This window comes from Myotis davidii, unplaced genomic scaffold, assembly GCF_000327345.1.
Source record: "Myotis davidii unplaced genomic scaffold, ASM32734v1 scaffold242, whole genome shotgun sequence".
Taxonomy (NCBI): domain Eukaryota; kingdom Metazoa; phylum Chordata; class Mammalia; order Chiroptera; family Vespertilionidae; genus Myotis; species Myotis davidii.
In genome coordinates, this window is record NW_006295821.1 from 24684 (window position 1) to 46877 (window position 22194).

The 22194-nt window shown below is 54.0% G+C and overlaps 1 protein-coding gene across 10 annotated transcripts in view; it reads right to left on the reverse strand.

Moving 5' to 3' along the window:
- Positions 1 to 1761: 1761 nt before the first annotated feature.
- MCF2L (MCF.2 cell line derived transforming sequence like) overlaps positions 1762 to 22194 on the reverse strand; it is a 188318-nt gene continuing 167885 nt past the window's right edge. For 6 of the 10 annotated variants that reach the window (XM_015568418.1, XM_015568424.1, XM_015568425.1 and 3 more), the window contains 20 exons: positions 21489 to 21648; positions 20579 to 20652; positions 20256 to 20332; positions 18636 to 18702; positions 17297 to 17412; positions 15760 to 15829; positions 14419 to 14511; positions 14240 to 14332; positions 13407 to 13532; positions 12235 to 12456; positions 11929 to 12021; positions 10702 to 10780; positions 10485 to 10551; positions 9519 to 9637; positions 9126 to 9218; positions 7931 to 8005; positions 4295 to 4416; positions 3979 to 4091; positions 3789 to 3892; positions 1762 to 3655 (listed from right to left, as the gene is read on the reverse strand). In XM_015568418.1, the coding sequence (XP_015423904.1) occupies positions 3570 to 3655; positions 3789 to 3892; positions 3979 to 4091; positions 4295 to 4416; positions 7931 to 8005; positions 9126 to 9218; positions 9519 to 9637; positions 10485 to 10551; positions 10702 to 10780; positions 11929 to 12021; positions 12235 to 12456; positions 13407 to 13532; positions 14240 to 14332; positions 14419 to 14511; positions 15760 to 15829; positions 17297 to 17412; positions 18636 to 18702; positions 20256 to 20332; positions 20579 to 20652; positions 21489 to 21648 (2049 nt within the window). In that variant the 3' untranslated portion in view covers positions 1762 to 3569. The remainder of the gene's footprint in view (positions 3656 to 3788; positions 3893 to 3978; positions 4092 to 4294; positions 4417 to 7930; positions 8006 to 9125; positions 9219 to 9518; positions 9638 to 10484; positions 10552 to 10701; positions 10781 to 11928; positions 12022 to 12234; positions 12457 to 13406; positions 13533 to 14239; positions 14333 to 14418; positions 14512 to 15759; positions 15830 to 17296; positions 17413 to 18635; positions 18703 to 20255; positions 20333 to 20578; positions 20653 to 21488; positions 21649 to 22194) is intronic. The other 4 variants (XM_015568426.1, XM_006770678.2, XM_015568421.1 and 1 more) reach the window with 3 other exon arrangements.

Below are 22194 nucleotides of genomic sequence, written 5' to 3' on the forward strand. Positions count from 1 at the left end.
AGGCATTGATCAGGCTGGCAGGGCAGTGGTTAGGGGCAATCAGCAGGCATGCAGGTGAGCAGTTGGGAGCCAGCAGTCCTGGATTGTGAGGGGGATGTCCAACTGCCCATTTAGGCCCGATCCCACCAGCAGTTGGACATCCCTCGAGGGTTCCCAGATTGGAGAGGGTACAGGCTGGGCTGAGGGACACCCCCCCACCCCACCCTGTGCATGACTTTCGTGCACCAGGCCTCTAGTTTTTAATAATTGTTTAACTGTTTAGGAATTTATTTTTGGAGGAGAGAGGATGGAGGAAAAGATACTTTAGCGTTAGACTGCTCCTCCTAACCACAGCCCTTTTTGGAGACATTTCTGTTCTTGACTTTCTTTGGATTCTTCTTCTTAAAGAGATGGCTAAACCCATAAAACCATCTGAGCCTGGGATCTGGAGTAATTTTTTTAAACTGCAAGTCAATTTCTTTGTTATTAATCAGACCAAGTATTTTATTTCTACCTGATTAATTTTAACAATTTGTTTTCTTTAAAAAATTCCTATTTTGCTTTCAAATGTATTGGCAGAAGTTGTTCATAATGGTTCTCTCATTTTATTTTATTTTTATTTTTTATTTATTTATTTTTTTGGTTCTCTCATTTTAAAGCCTTTATTTGTTGTGAAGTTTTTCAGGTTTTTCTTTCTTTCTATCAATTGCTGTATTTTATTATTTTTAGAGGAACAAGGTTTTTATTTTATCAATTTGTTTTGATTTTTATTATTTTCTTCTCTGAATTGTGCTATTTCCTCCTTTATGCTTCCTTCGAGTTATATTGGTCTTACTTTTAGCTTCTTTAAATGGTAAACTCATTAATTTTGTCATTAAATGCAGCTGGGCTATCAATGCCACTCTAAGCTATCCTTTAGCTGCACTCCTGAGTGCTCATCTGCATAATTCTGTAGTCCTGCAGATAGCAGAATTTCCAATGACATTTCTTTGTTAACCTTTAAAATTGTCTTTTCATTGTTTTTTAAAATTGTGTGTGTATTTTATTTGTGTTGGAAAATAATACATATTTTTATACTTTTAGGGGACAAATGGGTATTAATACCTGTGAGAGATAACATTTTCACCCTTGACTGCTAATCTTTGCTCTCTATATTTTGAGCATAATTGTTATATGCTTAACCAAGTCCTAAACTGCATTTCATGTGTTATCAGCATTGCTATCCCAGCTTCCTTTTGGTGAGAGTTTGTCTGTTACATCTTTTTTCTTTCTTTTATTTTCAACCTTTGCATAACTTTGTTTTATGGTCTCTCTTAGCAGTTGTTACATCCAATTTGATACTCTTTCCATAGGTCAGTTTAGCATCATCACGTATGTTGCGACTGAGAAATATCTGGACTTATTTCTTCCATCATCTTTTGTGCTCCAGCTCACCATGATTTTCCCTTTCTGTACCCTACTCTTTTTCTACTGGATTAACTACCCTTTTTTCTTCTCTACCTTCCTGGTTTAAAAGTTATCAAATGTATTCTTGTTTTGGGATGGTAATTTTACATTTCTTTTGTTACCTTTATATTGTTGACATACATAATAAACTTAATGTTATTCCATCTTCACCACTTTTCTGATAACGTAAAGTGTTTTGAACATGCTCACTGCCTGCCCCATTTCTGCTCGAACACGTGCTTGCCAACCTGTGAGTAGATGCGCAAAACAGAGCACTGCTGTGCTGGGCACGCAGACCTGAGGGATTCTGCGCCTTTACAGATGAAGGCAGACAGCAAGAGTTGCTGATATTTATTCAAACTCCATCCATATAATAAAGAACTCGGATTTTCAAATTTCATTTACATCAGCAGAAAAAAACACAGAAAACAGTGACGAAGACATGAGGTTTTAAAGTGCCTTTATGAGGAAGCGATCACAAAAGATGGTGGGCAATCCCGGGCTGAGATGGCAGGAACGGTGTCTGAACAATCAATATATTAATTAAATTATGAGACACATCATTTTTTTTCCAAATAATTTATACACCAGAAAAAAAAGCTGCCAGGTCTTGCACATTTACTGGTTTATTACCACACTCCAAGGCCTGGCTGGCGATGAGGCCTTGCCCATGGTGGTGGGGGGAAGCCTGTCGGCCTCGCTACAGCAGGGCCCGGGCTCAGAGAGGGCTGTAAAGTGACAATTTCCAGCAGCATGGAGGCTATAAATACATCCCTTACATTGGATACATATGTACACGCATCAACATATATACACACATATAAAAATATCTGCCCCAGCCAATACAGAGAGTGTTTCCAAAGAACAGAATGTGTTTCTGAAACACACAAAAAAGGTAAAACAGAAGAGTTTTCTTTCCAGTTCTGCTTTGATTGGAATAAAATAAACTCTGACCTTTAAATTTCTATACTCCGGGTGATTTTATACAGAACACACGGGGCGATTTTACTCCGTGTGCAGGTGGAGGAGGTTGGAAGAGGCAGAGGCGAGTTGAGCTCAGGTTTGCACTAAGGTACATATGACATCGTTGGTTCAGATGATACCCTGCAGAAAATGCATCTTTATGTATTCTTTAAAAACAATTTAAAAATCCTAATTCAGTGAAGCTTGTTAAAAAAAAATCAAGAGTCCCCACTTTTTTTTTTTATAGAAAAGAAGGTTAGTATTTTAAATTATAGTTTAAATGTCCTTTCAAAAATTAACTACACAGGTGAAGACATTTCCTTGGTTTCTAACTGCTTTCGTGTGTAGAAATGCTGCCTAATTTTATCAAGGGACATATTTTCATGCACCTGCTACCAGGTGGGCTGCAGAGACTGCCGTCAATTTCCACGAGAGAGTCCCCCAAACCATTCCGCGGCATGTACAACGTGCTGCCATGTAAACCCCAGTAACAAAAAAATAGTTTTATATCAAATGCGGTATCAAATTGTCATTTTATGTAAACACAGTGATTCTTGGTAAAGGTCAGAGGCCGAAGTACCATGAAAAATGGCCGTGGGATTCGTCCCTGCTTTAAAAAAAAATGTGTAAAAGACAAAAGAGTCCCCCCCCTCCCCCTCTCTCTTCAAGCTGTTGGATCAGTGAATCAGTGACGGCTTTTGGAAGCAGCCCCATAGTATGCACATCCCTGCGAAAGCACCGGACCAGAAATGTCAGAAACCGAAGCAGAGCGGTGGGGATCGGCTCCTCCCTGGCTGCCTGGCGGAGGCGGAAGGGGTGGCCCCTTCTAGGAGCCCTTCTTCACAGGTGGTCTGTTGGCCTGCAGCACCCCCAGACTTTCCGATTTTCCCAGGAAGCTTGGTGTTCTGTCTTCCCCTGGGAGCCAGGGCCTGCGCCCTGGGAGGGGGTCCTGGCGTGGAGGCTGGAGGGCAGACTCTTCCTGAGCCTTTGCATGTCCCCATGTCCTGCACTATGAGGTTCTGTGGGCAGCGGCAGCTCCTCGATCGGGTCTTGTCAGGGTCCTCCTTGTCCAGGGCGTCTTAGAGCACCGTCCCCTCACCAAACTAGGCAAGCCCAAGCCCAAGCAAAGGAAAACTTAGGGGTCCGCAGGCTGGCCTCCTGCACCGGGGGCCCAGCGGGTGCTACCCCTGCAGGTCAGAGAGGGGGGCGCCGCAGCTCTCGCTGCAGCTGGAGGAGTTGCTCAGCAGAGCGGACCCTGCGCTGGACTCTGCGGGAAAACCAGGCGAGAAGGGCTTCGGCTCCGTCCTTGCACACTCCGGCCCCTCTTTCTTGGCCACAGGCTCCAGGTGGTGACACCCGGTGGGCTCAGGGCACAGCCAGCGTGGAACGGGGGGTCTTACCTGGGCTGCTCAAGCACTGCGCCGAGCTGGACTTGCCGAGGAGCACGGACAGGCTGCTGGCCGGCACCCAGCCCTCCTTGCTGGAGGTCAGGTTCCTGACATACCTGCGAGGGGCGTGGGCCGGTCAGTGGCTCCAGCCTGTGTGCCGTGCGTGGCACGGGGGGGCAGGGGGGCACTGTGGGCATCTTACCAAAGGCCCTCCTCGCCCTCCTGGACCACCTCCACCACGTCTCCGCTCCTCACGGCCAGCGTGTTGGGGCTTCCCTTCTCGTCGTCCACCACCACGGTGTACTTCCCGGGAGCCTGCGGACGGAGGCACGCAAAACCCTCTGCTTCTGCTCCAGGTGCTGAACCCTAGCCACAGAGGCTATCCAGCAACAGGGAGCCCCGGCACTAAACATCCCTCCCAGTGGCCATGGGAGCTGCCGACCACCACGCTTCTGAGGCGCCCAGGGACCAGCGGCACCAGGCTGACCACCCAGGGGGGTGAGGAGGGGGGAGATTACCAGCTTCCTGGGGCCCACTCCGCCTTCTTCCTCCGCATCTGAGGAATTAATCGGCTCCTCAGCACTCGACCAGCCGTCATTGTCCTCAGGGGCCTCCAACGGGTGAGATGTTTTGCTCCAACCTGAGGGAGGAACAGGCTGCAGTGAGGATCGCCCGCAATGACAAGCCTGCCTGAAGATGATCTACAGAAATCCCTGCAACCTCCGAAATGTGCCGCCCGTGTGGAGCGTGCCCCCTTCCCAGGCTGCAGGGCACGCTGCCAACTTCCCAAATGCCTGCCATGCTTGCTTGCTCAACTGTGCAATGGTCCAGGGAGGAGGGGTCGAGAGCACCTGCTTCACGGCCAGGCCAATCAGGGGAGAGAATGAGCTCTTACCCAGCAGGCCCTGTGGCTTCCCAGAGGAGGCGGAGCATTCCCCATTTGGCCTCCTGCCTGCTGGGCCCAGTCCAAGGGGAGCACAGGGATCCTGGAAGACCACTAGCTAGAACCCTGCCACCCATCTGGGTTAGAGCAAACACATGGAAGGGAAGGTGTTTCCAACGAACCTCTGTACCACTCAATACCCAGGTGGGCCAGGAGAGCTCCCCACACAAAGGGCAGAGGTTCCTGACAGCGCCCTGTTCCAGACACCCACCTAGCCCCCGACGTGTGAGGGAAGAGGGCTGTGATCCTCATGGGATTGACGCTATCAGGTGTCTGAGCTCTTCAGGCTATGGAGGCAAAGCCAGGATCCCAACCCAGGCCTTCAGGCTGCAGAGCCAGCCGGCACGAGCTCCACCACCTCCACGGGCCAGAAGACAAGGAGTTTTATAAATGATATATGTTCCTTCTTTAGCACCTCTACTGCCATGGATCCCCAAAGAGAAGCAACTGTATGTCCCATGTGGCAGGGGGGAGGAGCGGGAGGCTACAAGTAAGTCCTGGGGAGATGGGAGGTGATACATTCTCGATTCTGAATAAATGGGGTAAGTGCTAGCAGTGAAGCACCAAGCGGGAGCCACACCCCCTGGTGTTGGATCACAGCATTGCATGGCATTAAATAGCATTTCGACAGGAAGCGAGCGGACCCAGGAAATAAGCAGACTGCTAGTCAGAGCTGGGCTAAGTACACCCAGTTCCAAGTTACCTGTACGGTGGCTTTTCCCTAAGAAAGAGAGGGCACTGGGTGTGACCAAACCACAGCCAGACAAGTGCAAAATGCACGCTCCCCTTGATGAAGTCAGGGCTGCGAAGGGGCAAGCTGGCTAATGGACCGGCTCCCAAGCTGAGAACCTTTAAGCTTGGCAATGAAAACCTTGTGTTAAAGAGGCAGTGGAAAACCGTCTCTGCTTTCCTAGCAAAGGGATCTGGGACCCAGAGTTCCCCATCGGCCACAGAACAGTGAATCCCAGGAAGAGAGCAGGTATCGGCGGTGTCCTCAGAGCCAAAGAAACCAGCAGATGCCAGCAGCCCTGAGCTCCTCCGAAAGGCCCCTCCACAGCAGGCCAGGAGAGCGCCTGAGCTCTGCCCACCCGAGGCCGGGTGCTGGGGCGAAGGGAGGTGTGCTGAGCACGGCCCTGCTCCCGTCACTACCAGGCTTGTGTCTGTGCAGGAATTGGGGCTGGTGAGTTTCCCGCTACAGACCACGCGACCTGCCTGCTGGGGGCACGTCTGGAGTTGTCGCAGAGTGTGGGAAGCTAAGGAGAGCACTGGGCAGGGCACACTGAGAGGGTCACAGTGCCGGGTGGCCTGGCTGCAAACATCTTCTCCCCTCCTGCCCACCCCGAAAGATATGGTGGGGTTTCTGGCTAAACAGGAGCAGAAGTCTGAGGACAGTGAGGACAGGGAGATGAAGACTGTCCTATGGGCAGAGGAGGCAGTGCCGCCTGGCCAGCCGACCTCAGGCCAACTTTCGCTTTAGAGAGCAGCCTGGTTGCGTTTGTCTTATGAACAACTCAGCCCTCTGGCGCCTGCAGATACAAGGTTTTCTAGGCACAGAGCCGCATCCAGGCTGTGGCCACTCCCCTCTCTGCCTGGGAGCCTCTGGGGGAACCTCTTGAACAGGCTCCAGTAGCGTCCCTGCCTTCAAACAGTGTGACAAGGGAGTTGCCAGAAAACATGAGACCCCACTTATGCCTGAGGCCCCAAGTGTGACACAAGAAAATGTTATCAGTTGTCAGTATAACAACCACAGATCCGGACGGCATCCCTCTCTGATCTACTCAGGATGGTGGGGGTTTTGCAGGTGGACATTTGGGCCACGGTGACCATGAGTACGGTCACGCCTATTTCCTGTCAAACAGTCCTAGGTGTTGACAGTGAGGGAAACAATGGCCGGGGAAGCGTTTCAGGAAGTGAGCGCTTAAGCTTTTGCAAGAGGGCCAGCAGGGAGCACGCGAGTTCATTGAGTTCATCCGGTTCATTGTCACCTGCTGTGGACTGAAGTGGTCAATGGTGAGGAAGAGGAGGGAGCACTGGCTGCTGAGCCCCAGGTGCTGTGCTCAGGACTCCCACACCTCTACTGCGACCCTGCACGGTGGCCTCGTCTTCATTTTACAGATGAGGAGACGAGCTTGCAGAGGTGACAACATTTGGCTAAAAAGCAGTAAAAGCAGCACTTGAGCTGCACTGGGCTGTGCTCAAGCCCGCACTCACTCCTGCTCCACGCTCACGCCAGCGTCTACACAACCTGAGACCATAGCGGGGAAGCCTCTGGTGTCTCCCGGTCTTAAGCAGAAAATGTGTAAGGGAGGAAAACAGCCCCTCCCAGGAGACTGTCAATGGGAAAGGACTCTCTTCCCGAGCTCCTGGGGCAAGCTGGGTGCACCCCCCGACACCAAGGCAGTGGGAGAGGGGCCTGGCCCCTGGGCTGTCATGTCCAGGGGCAGTAGGAGGGCCGCAGCCTGAGTCCTCAGGGTGCAGAGTGTGGTTGGAGGCCAGTGTGGGCCTTGGGTGGCCTCCGGGTGGCCTCCAGCACTAAGTGTGGGTATTCTAGCTCCTCCTACTCCCCTCGGGAACCTTCACAATTGTTTGTAAAACTCAGGAAGATTCACAAAGTGAAATCCTCTTTGAAAACCTGAAACCCTCAACCTGGGCCAGGGGACTCTGGGTTTCCCTGGGTGGCAGGGGCGGGGGGCTTTACCCTTGGAATATGAGGGGTGAAAAGGGAGAAGGCCCAATTTCCACCACAGAGCTTGACCCCCTCTGTCTGTAGGATTGGCCATCTCCCCATGAAATGAGAGGTCTAATGGGATCCCAGAGCTTCTATGTTCTGTGTTTCCATCACGAAGCATTGGGATAAACTGGTAAAGTAGCGGGTGGCTGGTGCTGCAGGGGCCTGTGCACAGGGGTGCCTTGCAGCCTCTAAAGCCACTGAGTAATGAAGCCCAACCCAGCCCAAACGCCAGCCAGGTGTCAGTAGTCTGTCGGTTCTGGGCAGGCCTAGTGTGAGGAGTTCAACCCAGAAGCGTGACGTCATCACAGCATCGCTGGCCAGAGCATCATGCTTTTGAACAAAACCAAAAGTTTGCTTCTGGCTCGTAGAGACCTATCTCATTTTGCATTCCGGGTGACGTGCAATGGCAAGACAGACAGCGTCCCTAACCGGACGGGAAAATGGATGGCAGGCTATGTCCAGAAGGTTGAGCCACTCTACCTCGTAACCCAAAAGGCGTTGGATCGCTCTTAACTTCATGTCGCTTAGCTTTTTTGTCAGGACTGGTAGGAGAAGCTGCAGAAGGAGGAAGAGGCAAAAATATAACAGAGAGAAGAGAGAGAGTGAGGAATTGCATGCAGAGCACCGAGGAGGTCACGAGAGACACTGAATCCATGCTGGGATGAGACACGAACGGCGAATGGCCTAATGTTCACTGATTCAAAAAGTAGCTTCCTGGGTGCAAAACCACGCCGGCTGAGGGATCCCACGGTTGCAGGGAGAGCCCGAGGGAAAATGAGAGATGAAATGGTGAGCAGTTGACTCTAGCCATCGCTATCATCCTTTTCCGGGGCCATGTCTAGGTTTACGTTCTCAGTTCTAGGTACATTTTCTGGGCTATGATTATACTTTCTATTCTGGCAAAGTGCCAGGATTTGTCTTTTTGTTTTGTTTTAAGTTTTGGTGAGGAAGAGGAGGGGAGCACTGGCCATTGGTGTTCCCTTAAAAGTAGTTTATAAATTGGGGGGGGAAACCCTCTAATTTTTTAGACCAGCGTCTGGACCAATGAAGAGAAACTGAGACAACACTGGCTTTTAGTGTCCCCGGGGGAGTCCTGTAAGGGCCACTGGAACTTTGGGGCTTGCCTCATGAGCCATCTTGGTGTATCCCACTCCCATAGAGTTCACCGTCAAGGAGCCCTCAGAGGTGGTCGAGCTTTTAGAGGTCTCCTTCAAGGGACCCTCAACCTGGCCCGGGCGCTAGCCAAGGCCCCTTGAAGGCAGCCGATGGCAGCACTTGGGCATTCTGGCATAGACAGTCGCTGCAGCCACAAAGGTGAATGCCACAGGGACCGACAGGAAGAAGCAAGAAAGGGGAAGGGTGCCGTGGGAGGGGTTGGGCCAGAAAAGCAAATGACAGGTCGTCAGTGAGCAAGCCCTCCTTGGAAAAGTTCATGTCCACCTTTTCAAAGAAAAGGCCCCCCAGAGGGCACTGGGCTGCATGGGCCAGACACACCAGTATCCGCGGAAAAGGGACTCGGCGGGAAAATGCTCCCGAGTGGCTGGGCTTGGGATGAGGTAGGCAGATGTCCTTCCCGAGAGCGTCCTCACGAATGGTCACCACACAGATGGATGAGAGGCATGCCACCTCGGCAAGGGACATGCCCAGGAAGCGGTTTTCAGAGGGTGCCTTTTACCTTTCTGACCTTTGAGGTTAGCAAAGCCCTGCAGAGTAAAGCGCTTCTTGGAAAGCGCAGAGCTTTCTGAGGTAGAGCTAGTGACTGTGTCATCTACAAAGGAAGAGAGAGGGAGAGTGCAGAGCGTGTCCACCGCCCAGGGGGCCCTGGGGAGGGCATGTGTCGGGCTCACCTCTGGGGCTGGGTTTGCCGGACTGGGACGCGCACTGACCGTGAGGAAGAGGGGCTCCTCTGGGAGGTTCCAGTGCTCTGTGCAGGGTGGGCGGGGACCCCTGAGCTCCTTACAAATGCTTCTCAGGCCCACAGGTGGCCCTGCCTCCCTGACACGCCCACTAGTGGACGCCTGTGTTGCAGCTCCCGGTACGCCCAGGCTGGGGCACCGCAGACACCCACCTTTGCCCTTTTCGGGGGGCTTTGGCAATGTCGTTGAGCTCACATATCCTTCCAGGCTGAGGGGGTCAGTTTTTCTTTCTTCCAACTTTTTGACGTTTCTTGCATTCCCTTTCGAAGGACTAAGGGCGTCAGAGACATTGGAAAAGAAATAGTCAGTTGCCTGGTTAGTTTTTCAAAATTCTCCCTGGGGATTGGAGGTGTCCAGACATCGCTGAATTCCTATCCAGACTTTAAGGCACATGTCCTACCCCTGCAGAGCGGCCATGCGTTTCTAGATTAAGCCCAAACGGAACGCAAGGGGGACAAAACCACCTTCCTAGCCACTGAGCAGAAGGCGGTTTTGTCTTTTTTGGGGGGTGGGGTGGGGGGTGTCTTTTTCTGTTAAAACCATTGTTCTGTGGATTATTCACTTAGACCATCTCCTGTCCCACACATGCTTAGAGGTGGCTTAAATAAGAAACAGGAACAATATGTTAAAAAAATAAGAGAATGAATAAAATGTCAAAGGAAACATAAGGGCTTGCAGAAAGGGTGGGACAAAGCCGGCGTGAAGGCTGGTGTCCGAAATGTGCCCATGTCGGCGAGAGGTGGCTCTGAGCCTCCAGCCCTAGATGGGTCCCTGTCTGAGGGGCCACTGTCTGGAAAATGCTGGCGATTAACTGGGACCTGGAATAGCCATGTCATGGAGTAGCTGACCGCCCTGCGAAATAACCACGGACAGAAAGTGATGAGAGGGCTGTCAGGGCCCGGCCCTGACTGGGAGCGGGGCCAGAGACACACAGCTTTGCGGCTGACCCCCTGGGACTAGCCCACCAGCCTGTGACTCCAGGGGCCACTGGGCAAACGCAAAGGAACCCCCTAACCAAGAGGGTCAGGTGACAAGGGCCAAGGCAGGTCTGTGGCCTGTGCACATGCCCACTGTGACTCTTCCCATGCGACGGTGTCTCACGTGCACGTGCCCCTCACCTCGTGTTGGACGATGCTGGCAGAGGCAGGCTCTGGGACTGCTCCAGTGCCCGGTGCTGGCTGGCCTCTGTGGGGAGAGAACAAACAAACCGCCCACGCATGGCTGGGGAACTTGACCCCGGCACCTTTACTTCTCAACACTATGAGATCTCAAGTACTGAGATTGCTTGGAACCTGTGTAAAGCTGGGAGAAAGGAATGGCGGGAGACATTCTTACCTCGACAAGCCTGCAGCTGGCTGGTCAGCACCTTGCGGATCTCATTCACCCACGCTGCTTTAATCTCAGGAGTCGGTGCCTGCGTCCCCCAAAGAAATGCCAGGAGGTAAGGACTGCCGCTCCCCAAACACACACACTTGGGTCTTTTACTCTCGAAACCTCTGAGAACGCTCTTAGATAACGAGAGCCTTGTACGTGAGGAAGGAGAAGGGAGGGAACGGTGGCACGGCCCCTTGCTTCTGGACTTCACCCCAGTCCAGGGCATGATCCGACAAGGCCCGGGGCACGGCCACACCAGCCAGGGGATGGAAAGCCAGACGATACGTTTGCACAACCTCTGAAGGCTGACTCAGTGGGGAAACCCTGCAGCCAAAAGAGTCTGGGAAATGGTTCTGACTCTGTTCCAGGTGACAAGGGAAGCCGGAGTCTGAAATCTCACAAGTATATTCTGAACTTCCAGAGGGAGGGAGGCTACGAGGGGCGTGAACCGTGGCAGGGCTCTATCCTGCCTCAGCACAGTGGGCAGCCTGGGGGTAGTGCCAGGTGGGCAGCTGTGGAAAGCCAGAACGGTGACCCACACCCTCGCCTTAGCTCTCTGGGGCCCTTGGGTCTGGCTGCACTGGTGTGGGTGCTTGCGTTGTAGACAACTAAGTCCAGTGTGGTACAGGGTTGCCATGTAGCCCTGGGCCCAAGCCATCAAGTGCCCGGTGGGTGGGGTCAGAATTTTGAAGGCAAGCAGGAGGGCACATCCCGTGCTGGCTGACCCCTTCATGGGGCACCCGGGTTCTGGTGTGGGCTCACCAATGCATGCACAGCCTCGCCCACCTCCTGCCCTCCCCAGCGAGGTGAGGACAGGTAAGGACTCGGAACACACTTCCCATCCCCAGTCCTGCGTGTAAGTGTGGCAAGGCTGGCTGTGCTCCCTGCACCTCCAGGCACACATGCGCCGGGGCTATGGCAGCCTCAGCTCCTTTTTCTGGAAGGACACCTCTGTCACCCTAACCTGCAGTGTGCCCCTGTACTGTGCCTGGGCTCAGCTCAGGGTAAAGACGGCCCAGGCAGCGCCCCCAGATGAATAGTGGTCTCTAGGAACTCCTGGCCTGTAGGAACTAAAACATCATGGAAGAGTCTAGACACCAGCTCTCCCTGGAAGCCTTTCATTGGCAATCCTACTGAGACTCAAGGAGTCCCTAATGCCGGGCCAGAGAGAGAAAGACGGGGTCCTACCTGTATGATGTAAACTTCCTCCCTGGCATTGTACCAGATCTCAAACTTCTTCACATCCCCTTTCACGTTCTCTGTGATGCCAACAGCTGTCATCTGAGAGCACAAAACAGGGCGACAGCTGTTAGTTTTGAGATGGGGGCTACAGATGCCAGAGATCCCGCACGCCCACATCCAGAGATAAGAGACATGTGCCAGAAGGTGGACGTCATGACCGAGGCTCAGTTACGACCTGGAACGGGCCCCTGATCCTTCTCTTGAGGGCCAGTGCCAGGAAGGCTGCGGCCGCTGGAAACAGGCCTTACTCACGTTTAAGGACTGCTTGTAGCTGTAGGACGGGGCCTTCTCGTACCCTTCCCCGTTCTCCTCCCGCTTCTTGCAGAAGAGCACAGCCTTCTCGTGCAGGAACAGGTGTCGCTGCATGGGCTTGAACCTGGCCAGGTCCTTCACCTTGGCGTGGCCCTTCTTGTGGTCCGTCCAGACACTGAAGGAACCCTGCATCAGCAGCTTCCCCAGGTCGCTCAGGTTCCCCTAGAACGCGGAGCAATGCGAGGAGCATTTACAACCCAGAATGAACATGGGGGGAGTGGGGAGACGGTTTTAAATGCCGGTTGCTGAGTGGAAGAAGCCCGTCTAGGGAGGCTGCATTCCAACTGTGTCACATTCAGAAAAAGGCAAAACTATGGAGACAGTAAACAGATGAGCATCTAGGGGAGGAGGGGCAGGGAGGGGTGAGCAGGCAGAGCACAGGGGATGTGCACGGCAGTGCGACTGGTCTATAAGGTAACGTCCACGGTGGACACATGTCATTGTACATGTGCGCAAACCCACAGTGAGCAACACCAAGAGTGAACCCTGATGTACACCATGGGCTCTGGGTGTATTTGGTTCATTACAAATATCCCGCTCTGGTGGGGACCTTGATAACGAGGGAGGCACACGGGGAATCTCTGTACCTTCCTCTCAATTTTGCTGTAAACCTAAAACGGCTCTAAAAATAGTCTATTAATGAAAAGAAACCAAGAATGAGTGCTGAAGAGACTTATAGGAAGGTAAACAAATTAGTAGGTTGGTCTGACATGGGCATACAGAGGAGAAAGTAGAAATGTGACTTTAACCCTGACTCAGTGCACATCATCAGTCCAGAAAACAGATTCGTACCCGTTCCCTGAGTGATGCTGACCTCAGGAAAAGACCAGGAATAAAGAGGTTTTCAGAGATGCACCTCTGAGGGGTGAACATGTCCTGATCTTCTTCACACGTTGTTGAGCCCCCATGCAGACCCTCCCCAGGATCCCTGCGTCAGGCTGGGTTTTGACCGCTTACAGGTGATACCCACGATCATCAAAGCTCAAGGGCACAGCTCTGCACTAGCTGCGGGCTGGCCTCAGCCGCTGCCTGGAGGATCCCCCAACCAAGCAGGCTCACAAGCACCTCCAGCAGGCGGGGGCAAAGGCAGCGGCACCCTCAGCGGTCCTTACGTCATAGCCTGTGATGGCGATGAGGTGCATGGAGTCATTCACGGCCTTGAGGATGCCCAGGATGGAGCTCAGCGCCTCCTGCAGGTCCTCAGCGCCCTCGCAGCTCTTGCTGTATTTCAACATTTCCTGGCGGGTGGGGGTAGGGAGAAGTCATGTTCACACACCCATCTGGACACTGACCCCTACCACTCCCTTGAAAGCTGCTGAAACTCCAGTGCTCTGTCCTTCCACCTCCCTGAAGCCCCCATACCCCAGCCCACCTCAGCCTGGATGGATGCTGCAAATTGGGGGTGTCCCCTGAGCCACTTGGCGAGTGCAGGCCCCTTGCAATTCCCCAGGGCCAGCACCCTCGTGCGGCTCTGCCCCCAGCAATCTCAGACTGAGATCCCCGTCTCATGTGTCCCACTTCTAAACTGGTTACTCCTTCTTTTCAAATTTGACACCCGAACAAACATCTGATTGTTAGGCGCATGCTCTTCACACTCATCCATTGGTTCCCTCCGGCCTGCGGTGCTGCCTCTGGGCCCACAGAGATAACCGACTGGCACAGCCCAGTGTCAGCGTGGAGACTCTGTGTGTGGGGGTTTGCCCATCTGTTCACCTTGCTGTCCCTGCCCCCACCCTAACAATGACCAGCGCACAGTAGGTCCTCCACAAGGCCTGTGAAGAGCCAGGCCCCTGCAGAGATGGGAGGAAGGTGGCTCAGAGGCCACCATGTTCAGAGATGGTGAGGCAGCCTCAGCTGCCTGGTGTGTGGCTGGGAGGGGAAAGTAGCAGTGAGGTGGCCAGGCCGGGAGCGGGGCTCCAGGCAGGCATGGGGCTCGCTGTCTCACCTTGAGGAGCAGCTGGTATTTGGTGATCCTCTGGACTGGCTTCAGCAGGTAGGAGTCCAGGCTCAGCTTGTGGTCCAGTTTCTTCTGGCATTCCTACAACCACCACACCTCGGTTTAGACAGCGTGCAGGAGTCTTTGCTTGAGAGAAAATTAGCCAAGGAGAGCGTCCTGAAACGTACCTGGAAGAATGGACAGTCGGAGCACTGCCTCCACAGGCTCTCGGAGCGGGGCTTGTTCTGACAGTACTTCTCGTAGATCTGGAACTCCTCCATCTGGGCCCGGGACAGACAGTGTCACAGCGCGGCTCAGAGGGGCCAGCCTGGCCTCTTCCTGGATCCCGGTTCGCCCCTCCATCTCAGACGCCACGCCTCTCATTGAGGGACAGTCAGGTAACACCCCCACTGGAGTTCACGTCTCAGGGCTGTATTAGGCCCAATACCCCTTTTACACAGGTTTGTTCACGATAGCTGCCTTTGCTATAGGAGTAACAGTCTAAGAATAAACACAGGACTAACACAGACTTTCTAAGGGGCTTAGCCTACACAGTGGGGCTCAAACTTGCATGCGCATCAGTACGGCTGGGAGGCTTGTGAAAACAGACCGCTGCCCCCACCGAGGTTCCAGGGTGGGACTGAGAACCCGCATTTATAACGAGGTCCCAGGAGACTCCAATGCTGCTGCCAGGTGACCCACTTTGAGAACCACTGACCTACAGCATGATGGCCCCACCCCACTTCTCAGATAGCACAGAGAAGCATTACAGCCAGGCTGGGTCAACACTGCCCCTTCTTTCCCTTCCAACTGCCTCTTCACATCAATTCGTTGTGACCGTCTCAGCCTCCGGCTCATTTGGTGGAAATGGCTTAGTTTCTCAGCTGTTGGTCAGATGCATTTCCCTATGGCAAGCCAGCAGTGTTTGGAGGTCAACAGGAGAGGATCACGTGGGACCATGTGGAGAAGACAGCAAGCCCCATACCTGCAGCCTTTCCTGCTCCCAAGGCTTCTGCTCAACCCCGTTTCCATACACACACACACACACACACACACACACACACACACACACACTTTAGCTGATCTTCCCGCCCTGGAAGGAGGCAGACATCGACTCTTTCAAAGAGAAGAAAAACAAGGCCCAGAAAACGTGGAGGACTTGTCCAATGTCCTCTGGTCAGCGAGGGAGTCTTAACCAGGACCAGGACAAGAGCAAACACAGAGCAAACGCCAGCATGAGAAGGGCTCAGCTCCATCTAACACAATCAGAACGGAGATGCCTGGCAATTTGGGCAAATCTCAAAGCCGGTGTTTTATAGCTTTTCTTTTTCAAACTAGCTAGTGGGCTTTAGAAAAAAACCACATTCTTTCAGCCCTACCCCAAAAAGGGCACATTGTCTCAGCTGAGCTGGAAACCTTGGTACTTTGTGATTTCGGGTGGGGACTGCAATCAAATTTGAAGTTATTATTTTAAGTACTAGTAATTTTAGGAAGTAAGGCACAAGGATACATTAAAAAAAAACACATACCCTTTCTAGAAAACACCTTCCAACCAGCTCTGGGCAGTCTATGTAGTTTTCTAGCTCCCTCAGGAATATTCTAGACAAAGAAAGGTTGCATTAGGTCATATGATAAACAGCCTGAACAAGATGGCATCTGTAACAATTGAATAGCTATTATTTTCCAAACAACTCTTGTTCCTAACTCTGGACCGTTTGGGAGGTCTTGTGGGTCAGAATACAGTCTGGTTTCAGGGACCAACAGCCCACACCTGTCACTCCCCAAATTTGGACGATATCAAACTTTCAGATTTAAGCAGATATGGCGCCCGTGAATCTCTGATTTTTGATGCTGCTGTTCACACAGAATTTAGGAGGCTTATTTTTATCAGCACAGACATGGGGCGAAGAGGCTGTGAGCAGGCAGACCGAGCATCTGGAGGTTCTAGAAGCGCAGCCCCGATGAGCCAGCAGCTCAGTTGGGTTTCTGCAGATGTAAGGGGGCCTCGGTCAGGTCCCTGCAGCTTTGTTCCTGAGCCATGTGCCCAGTTTTCCTATGTTTCAGACTTACATCTGTCTGCGGGGGTAAATCCCTGGGAAGGGGAGCTCCTGGGGCCTCTTCACCACACTAGCCCTGCAGCCAGGGTCCCGGTGCCCCAGTGCTGGCCAGAGCCACCGGGATGCTGAAGGTCCAGGCCACTCACTCGGTTTACTTCCCAAGGGAAGGCTCGGGGTGGGTTCGGCTGTGACTTGCTGCCTCCTTTATCAGTGGGCAGGTGAGAAATGCTAGCAGTCGAGGGGCAAAGCAGGTGGTGAGAAAGAAGTCCCAGTGTTCCCTGGGATCCATAGGAGGTGGGGGCCTGGTGCCGTGATGGCCGGGCTTCCTGGCCCCGGGCAGCACTGAGAGGGGTTGGCTCACAGTTGGCCCTTTCTCAGGGCACACAGACATCGCCATCACCTGCCTGTCTCTCTACGCACTTATGCTGCCGCTCATTTCCTTTCCCATGAGCTCCCGCAAATCTGGAGCAGGAGTCCAGGCGAAGCAGCCCCAGGACCAGCCATGCTTTCCCCAAAGCACCAAGAGGCCGCAAATCGCTCTCACAGGGGTAACAGGCAGGGAGGAACCTCTGATGTCACCACCCTTTCCAAGAATGGGCTTGGGAATAATACACTGTCCTTGCTAAGTGGTGTGGCCTTCGGTGCTGCCCCAATGTGCCCAACGTACATGCACACACTTGGGGTGGGGGGTGGGGGGGTGGCTCCTGCTGGTCCCAAGGGACAGGGAGAGGCGGGAGGGGCGGCTGCTCCTGCAGTCACGCTGGCAAGGCGCCCAGGCACCTTCCCACTTCGTGTGTGACCACCCGCCCCGGCTCAGAGAACTAGCCCTGGGCCCGTCCCACTGGGCTGCTGCCTGGTCCGAGGCCCCTCGGTGAGCTCATCCCCGCTGAGGGGGCGGGGAGGGAAGGGGCCCTCTCCACCGGCAGAGCTCAGCCAGGCTCTTTGGTTTTCAGCTCCCTGCAGGCGGCTACGTGAGAGGCCAGACAGGCGGTCAGAGGAAGGGTCCCACCTGTTATGAAAGTGGTAGATTTCTTCCATGTTTCCGAATAAGACGTCCTTCTTGTTTTGAAGGCCGGCTGAGATGAGATGTGTCATCAGCGGATTGTCCATCTCGGCAGCGTAGCCCTGTTGACGGGGAGAGGGTCAGCAGGGAAATCCTGAACCACGGCCGACAGGACTTCGGGCCATTTGAACAGCAGCCCTATCAGCACGGAGCCCCGTCTCCGCGTGACCGCCTCGCGGGACTGTGATGCCGCCTCAGGTTTCAGAAAGCAAATCCACCTCCCATTTATTTACTCACTGACCCTTTCTAAGAGACTGTCTGGAAAGTACTACAAAATGTAAATGGATTATAAACAACATCAACTTTGGGGGGCAAGGGATGAGAGGTTTCATCCTTCTCCCTTTCAGCCTTTTCAAAATCCAGGTATAGCCCAGCCAGGTGTGGCTCAGCAGTTGAGTGTCGACCAGGAACCAAGAGGCCACCAGTTTGATTCCCAGTCAGGGCATATGCCTGGGTTGCCGGCTCAATCCCCAGTAGGGGGTGAGATCGATGGTTCTCTCTCATCATTGATGTTTCCATCTCTCTCCTCTCTCTTCCTCTCTGAAATCAATAAAAATAGATTTAAAAAAAAATCCAGGTGTAACTTCTGTGACGGGGACAAATCTTATGTGTATACCTTGGTGAATTATTTACATGTCTACACGCCTGTAACCGCTGCCCAGATCAAGATGTAGACATCCTAGCCCTCAGAAGCCCCTCTGCCCTTCCCAGGCAACAGCCTCCAGCCGGCGTCTGCACTAGGACGTCTCCACTGAGACCGGCTCTGCTCGTCTGGATTCCTCTACAGCAGCGGTTCTCAACCTTCTGGCCCTTTAAATACAGTTCCTCATGTTGTGACCCAACCATAAAATTATTTTCGTTGCTACTTCATAACTGTAATGTTGCTACTGTTATGAATCGTCATGTAAATATCTGATATGCAGGATGGTCTTAGGTGACCCCTGTGAAAGGGTCGTTCGACTGCCAAAGGGGTCGCGACCCACAGGTTGAGAACCGCTGTTCTACAGGAGTGGCACGCACTCTTGTCTGATTTCTCCCACTCGTCATCGGGCTCCTGGGGTCGTGCGAGGTTCTGGGCAGCAGCTGTTCTTTTTCTTGGGGTCAGTATTGTCCCCGTGCACACCCACCTTAACCTACTTGCCCCTCGTCCCACTGACAAAGGGACTCCCATGAGTAAAGCTGCCACGAACCTTCTTCCACTTGCTTTTCGGTGGACAGGAGGCCACACAGGGTGGGGAAGCCTGGCCCGTGGCCCCCTCCCGGCCGCCCCCAGGGGCAGGCTCACCTCCAGGACGCACAGCAGCTCCTCCACGTAGACCCGCTCCGTGTCAAGCAGCTCGTTCATCACGTGCCTGTGAACAGGGCGCCAGGACTTATTATCTAGGAGCAGATTCCCACCCGCCTCCCTGCTGTGGGGCCACCTGCACAAAACGCGCTCCGATTCCTCAAGCCTCCCTCTCTTCTAGGCCATGTCTCTGAGCCTCCCAGCCCTGCAGATTCTGCCCTGCTTCCTTCTCTTGCCGCCCTCCTCTCACCCTCCCCAAGAACCCTTCCTGTGCACACACTCCTGTCTCCTTGCGTGGGGGCCGTCTGAGCACCAACTCAAGGCATCACTGTAGCCGGTCCAGTGTCCATCCCTATCCTCTTGCACGTGGTGGGGTACCGTGATGATGTGTGGAACTACTATGTGCCCATCATGTTATAGAGCCCCAGGAGGGGCAGGGGTTTGCAAACCAGCTGCCCAGATGTCTTTTTAGGGACAAAGACCATCTTCTAACTGCCTACGACCAAGCATCCCATTTGGGGTGCTTCTGGGTTGGGACCATTGGGCATGATCAGTTCTAAAACAACTGTCAGTGCTTAACAAAGCTTAGGGTTCAGTTCAGAGTCAGTGCCCCTAACTGGGGTGAAGTGGGGGAGGGGTAGACAGGGGCCTCAGGCCTCCATCTCACCACCACAAGCTGGAGGGGAGCGCTCCTGCCTGGGGGCACACAGCTGTGTGGACAAGGAGGCGGGGATGTCCCTGGTGGAGAAGTGAGCTGGACGCTGAGGGCCAGGCAGCATGTTGGGGAGGGAGGGACAGTATTCTGCGGACTGATCTCAGAGCGTGTAGACCAAGGTGGCAGGTGAAGGTACCTTGGTGGAAAGGTGAACGGCCTAGCTAGGCCGGAGGGTAGGGTTCTTTGGGGAAAGTGATTGCCAATCAGGGAAGGGCTTTGGAAGTGCCTTCCCATCAGGTCCAGAGTTCAGACCTTGTCAGAGCTCTGTGCGGGGACAGACGCAATCCCAGAGTGGAGTGTGCAGGACGGCCACAGCCGGTGCCATGGCAACAGCCTAGGTGTGTAGTGAAAAGAGCTGGGCTGAAAACCGTGTGAGAAAAGCAGGAGGGGAGAGATGAAGAAAGAGAGCGACACCAGCTCATGGAGCCCGGAGGGCCAAGGCTCCTGGGAGGGACCAAGTCCATCGAGGGACAGGTGGCAGGCTCAAGGGGCAGTTATGTGGCTGACCTTGCATGTGGGACCCAAGGGCCTGGGTGCCTGAATCACACCTGTCTTCTCACCTGGACTTGAAGAAGGGAGAACACAATCCATTCAGATCACCGCAGTCCTGCCTGGGGGCCCAGGGGCAAGGGTGGCTTTTCTAAGGAAAACCTACAGTTCTTTTAGTTTCAGATGCAGACATGCCAAACGGATGCGTGCCCTCCGTGATGCATGCATGTGCGCGAGCCCCATGAGGCCAGCTGGGCTCCCACATTGTGGCTTTGGGGCAGAGGCTGGCATTTTTCACCAACTTTGGCTCGTTTGGGTTCAGACTGTCCTAGCCAAAGGCTGAGACCTGGGGGGGTCGTGCTTGTCGTGTCTGCCCCAGAGCCGCTCAGTGGTGCCTGGAAAGGCAGCCCACCCACCTCCGCAAGATGGCCAGGCTTTCCTCCTCGTCCCCCGTGGAGCTGCTCCGGCCCTGCCGGCTCTCACTCATTTCACTCTGGAGAGAGAAGAGCACGCAGTGCGTCGAGATTCCAAACACAAGAGGATGCAGCTTCAAGTCCCGACTCTAAGGCTCCGGAGCCCAGGCTCCTTTCCCATCTGGGAACAGATCTGAAACCTGAGATCTCGCAGGAGGAGGAGAGGGCCTGTGGGAGAGGGCCAGGGAGGACCGGGCTGGTGCCTGCCAGGGAGGGGTGGTGACCAGGAGGCAGTGCAGGGTCTGGGCCAGGGCTGGGGGCCTCACCTTGGCCCTCCTGTAGGGCCCTCTCCGGAGTGCGTTGCCCTCAGAACTGTTGTTCTCAGAACCTCTCCGGACACCTGGTTTGGAAAGAAGAGGAGAAAGGTGGGTGTCTGGAAAGGGAAAAGGTCCACCCAGGAGCCCCTGGGATTTATCTTTTTACTTTCGGAGGAAAAAAGCAAGCAGTCCAGAGAAGGGTGAGGAAAGCACAGCAAAACAGGAGAAGGAAAGGGGATCGGGAGACAAGGTGGGGGTGGGCACACAGGGGTCTGCCCACTGGTTAGCTCACATCCCTAGAGGGGCTCCCCGGGGGCCAGGCGACAGGGGAAGAACTTCTTGGCCAGGACACTTCTGTCCAGGAGGCCTCCAAATGGGCCAGAGAATGGCGTCCTCTGGAGCCCACACCCTGGGGGCCGGAGCCAGCTCTCCAGGGCTCTCGCCAACTTAGGACACCTGCCAAAGCCCTGAAGGAACCAGCAGGTGCTCCCAGCTGCTGGGGAAGAGCATTCCTGGGGGCCAGGAAGGGATGGGAAGGAGTCTTCAGGACATGGCACTGCTGCGGGTGCCGGGGGCGGCTGGTGTGGCTGAGGCATCGACACAGAGGGAGGCTTTGGGGCTGAGGTGGGGGCTGTGTGCGGGGGAAACTATTTTAGCAACAGCACTGAGGACAGGGGTGTAGGGGAGAGGCTAGGGTCTGGGGAAATAGGCCCAGGAATGTCCTGTGACAGTCGATAGTCCAGTTCTCAGGGCCACATGCTCTTTACCACAACCAACCAGCTCTGCAGTGCTGAGCAAGGAGGCAGCACAGAGAGTAAACAAAGAAGTGGGCCAAGTGCCAATAAAACTTTGTTTATAAAATAAGTCATGAGACGGAAGGAAAGCATTCCCAGAAGGAACGAGGCATGCCCGCATCTACCTGGGGAGGGGCAGGGCGACTTCGTGAGCGCCTCTGGCCGGGGGGCCACGGGCTGCACGGGCCTCGTCTGCTTGGCCGCCAGCTTCTTCAGGCTCGCCTGCCTCCGGTGAAACATCTCTTCCATGCTCTCTTGCTTCTGGAAGACCTTCTGCACGTGTTCCTGACAGGGTAGGACAGACTAGTTAGCAGGATGCTCTATAAGCGTCGGTGTCTGCAATTTACAAACAAAACAACCATGTGTAGACTCGGCCTCAGCACGACCTCCGGTTTAAACGCTCGTGACGCAGAGCCCATTGCCAACCCAGCAATCCTGCACTGGCTCTGCTGGCTGTGGCCCGGGAGGGTGGCAACCCCACGATGGAGTGAGGGACCAGCAGCCCTCTCCAGGCATCTGAAGGCTGCCTACGGAAGGGCAGTAGCCTTATGGGTTGCCCCAGGGGTGGGCTGAGTACAGCTGGCTGCGAGAGAGGAGGAGTCCTATTTCAGTGCAATATTGAGAGGAGCATGCAGGAAGCAGGGCCCAAGGAAATGGCTACTTCATCAAGAACACGCCTCTTGCAGGGGAGATCCCACAGGAGGAAGGATCACCACCTCTTGAGGGAGGCGTGCAATCATTTCTGCATAAGGAGAGTTGAGCCAGGTGACCCATCCCCGCAACTCGACATCTCTCTCAAATGCCTACCATCTCTAAGAATTCATTAAACGA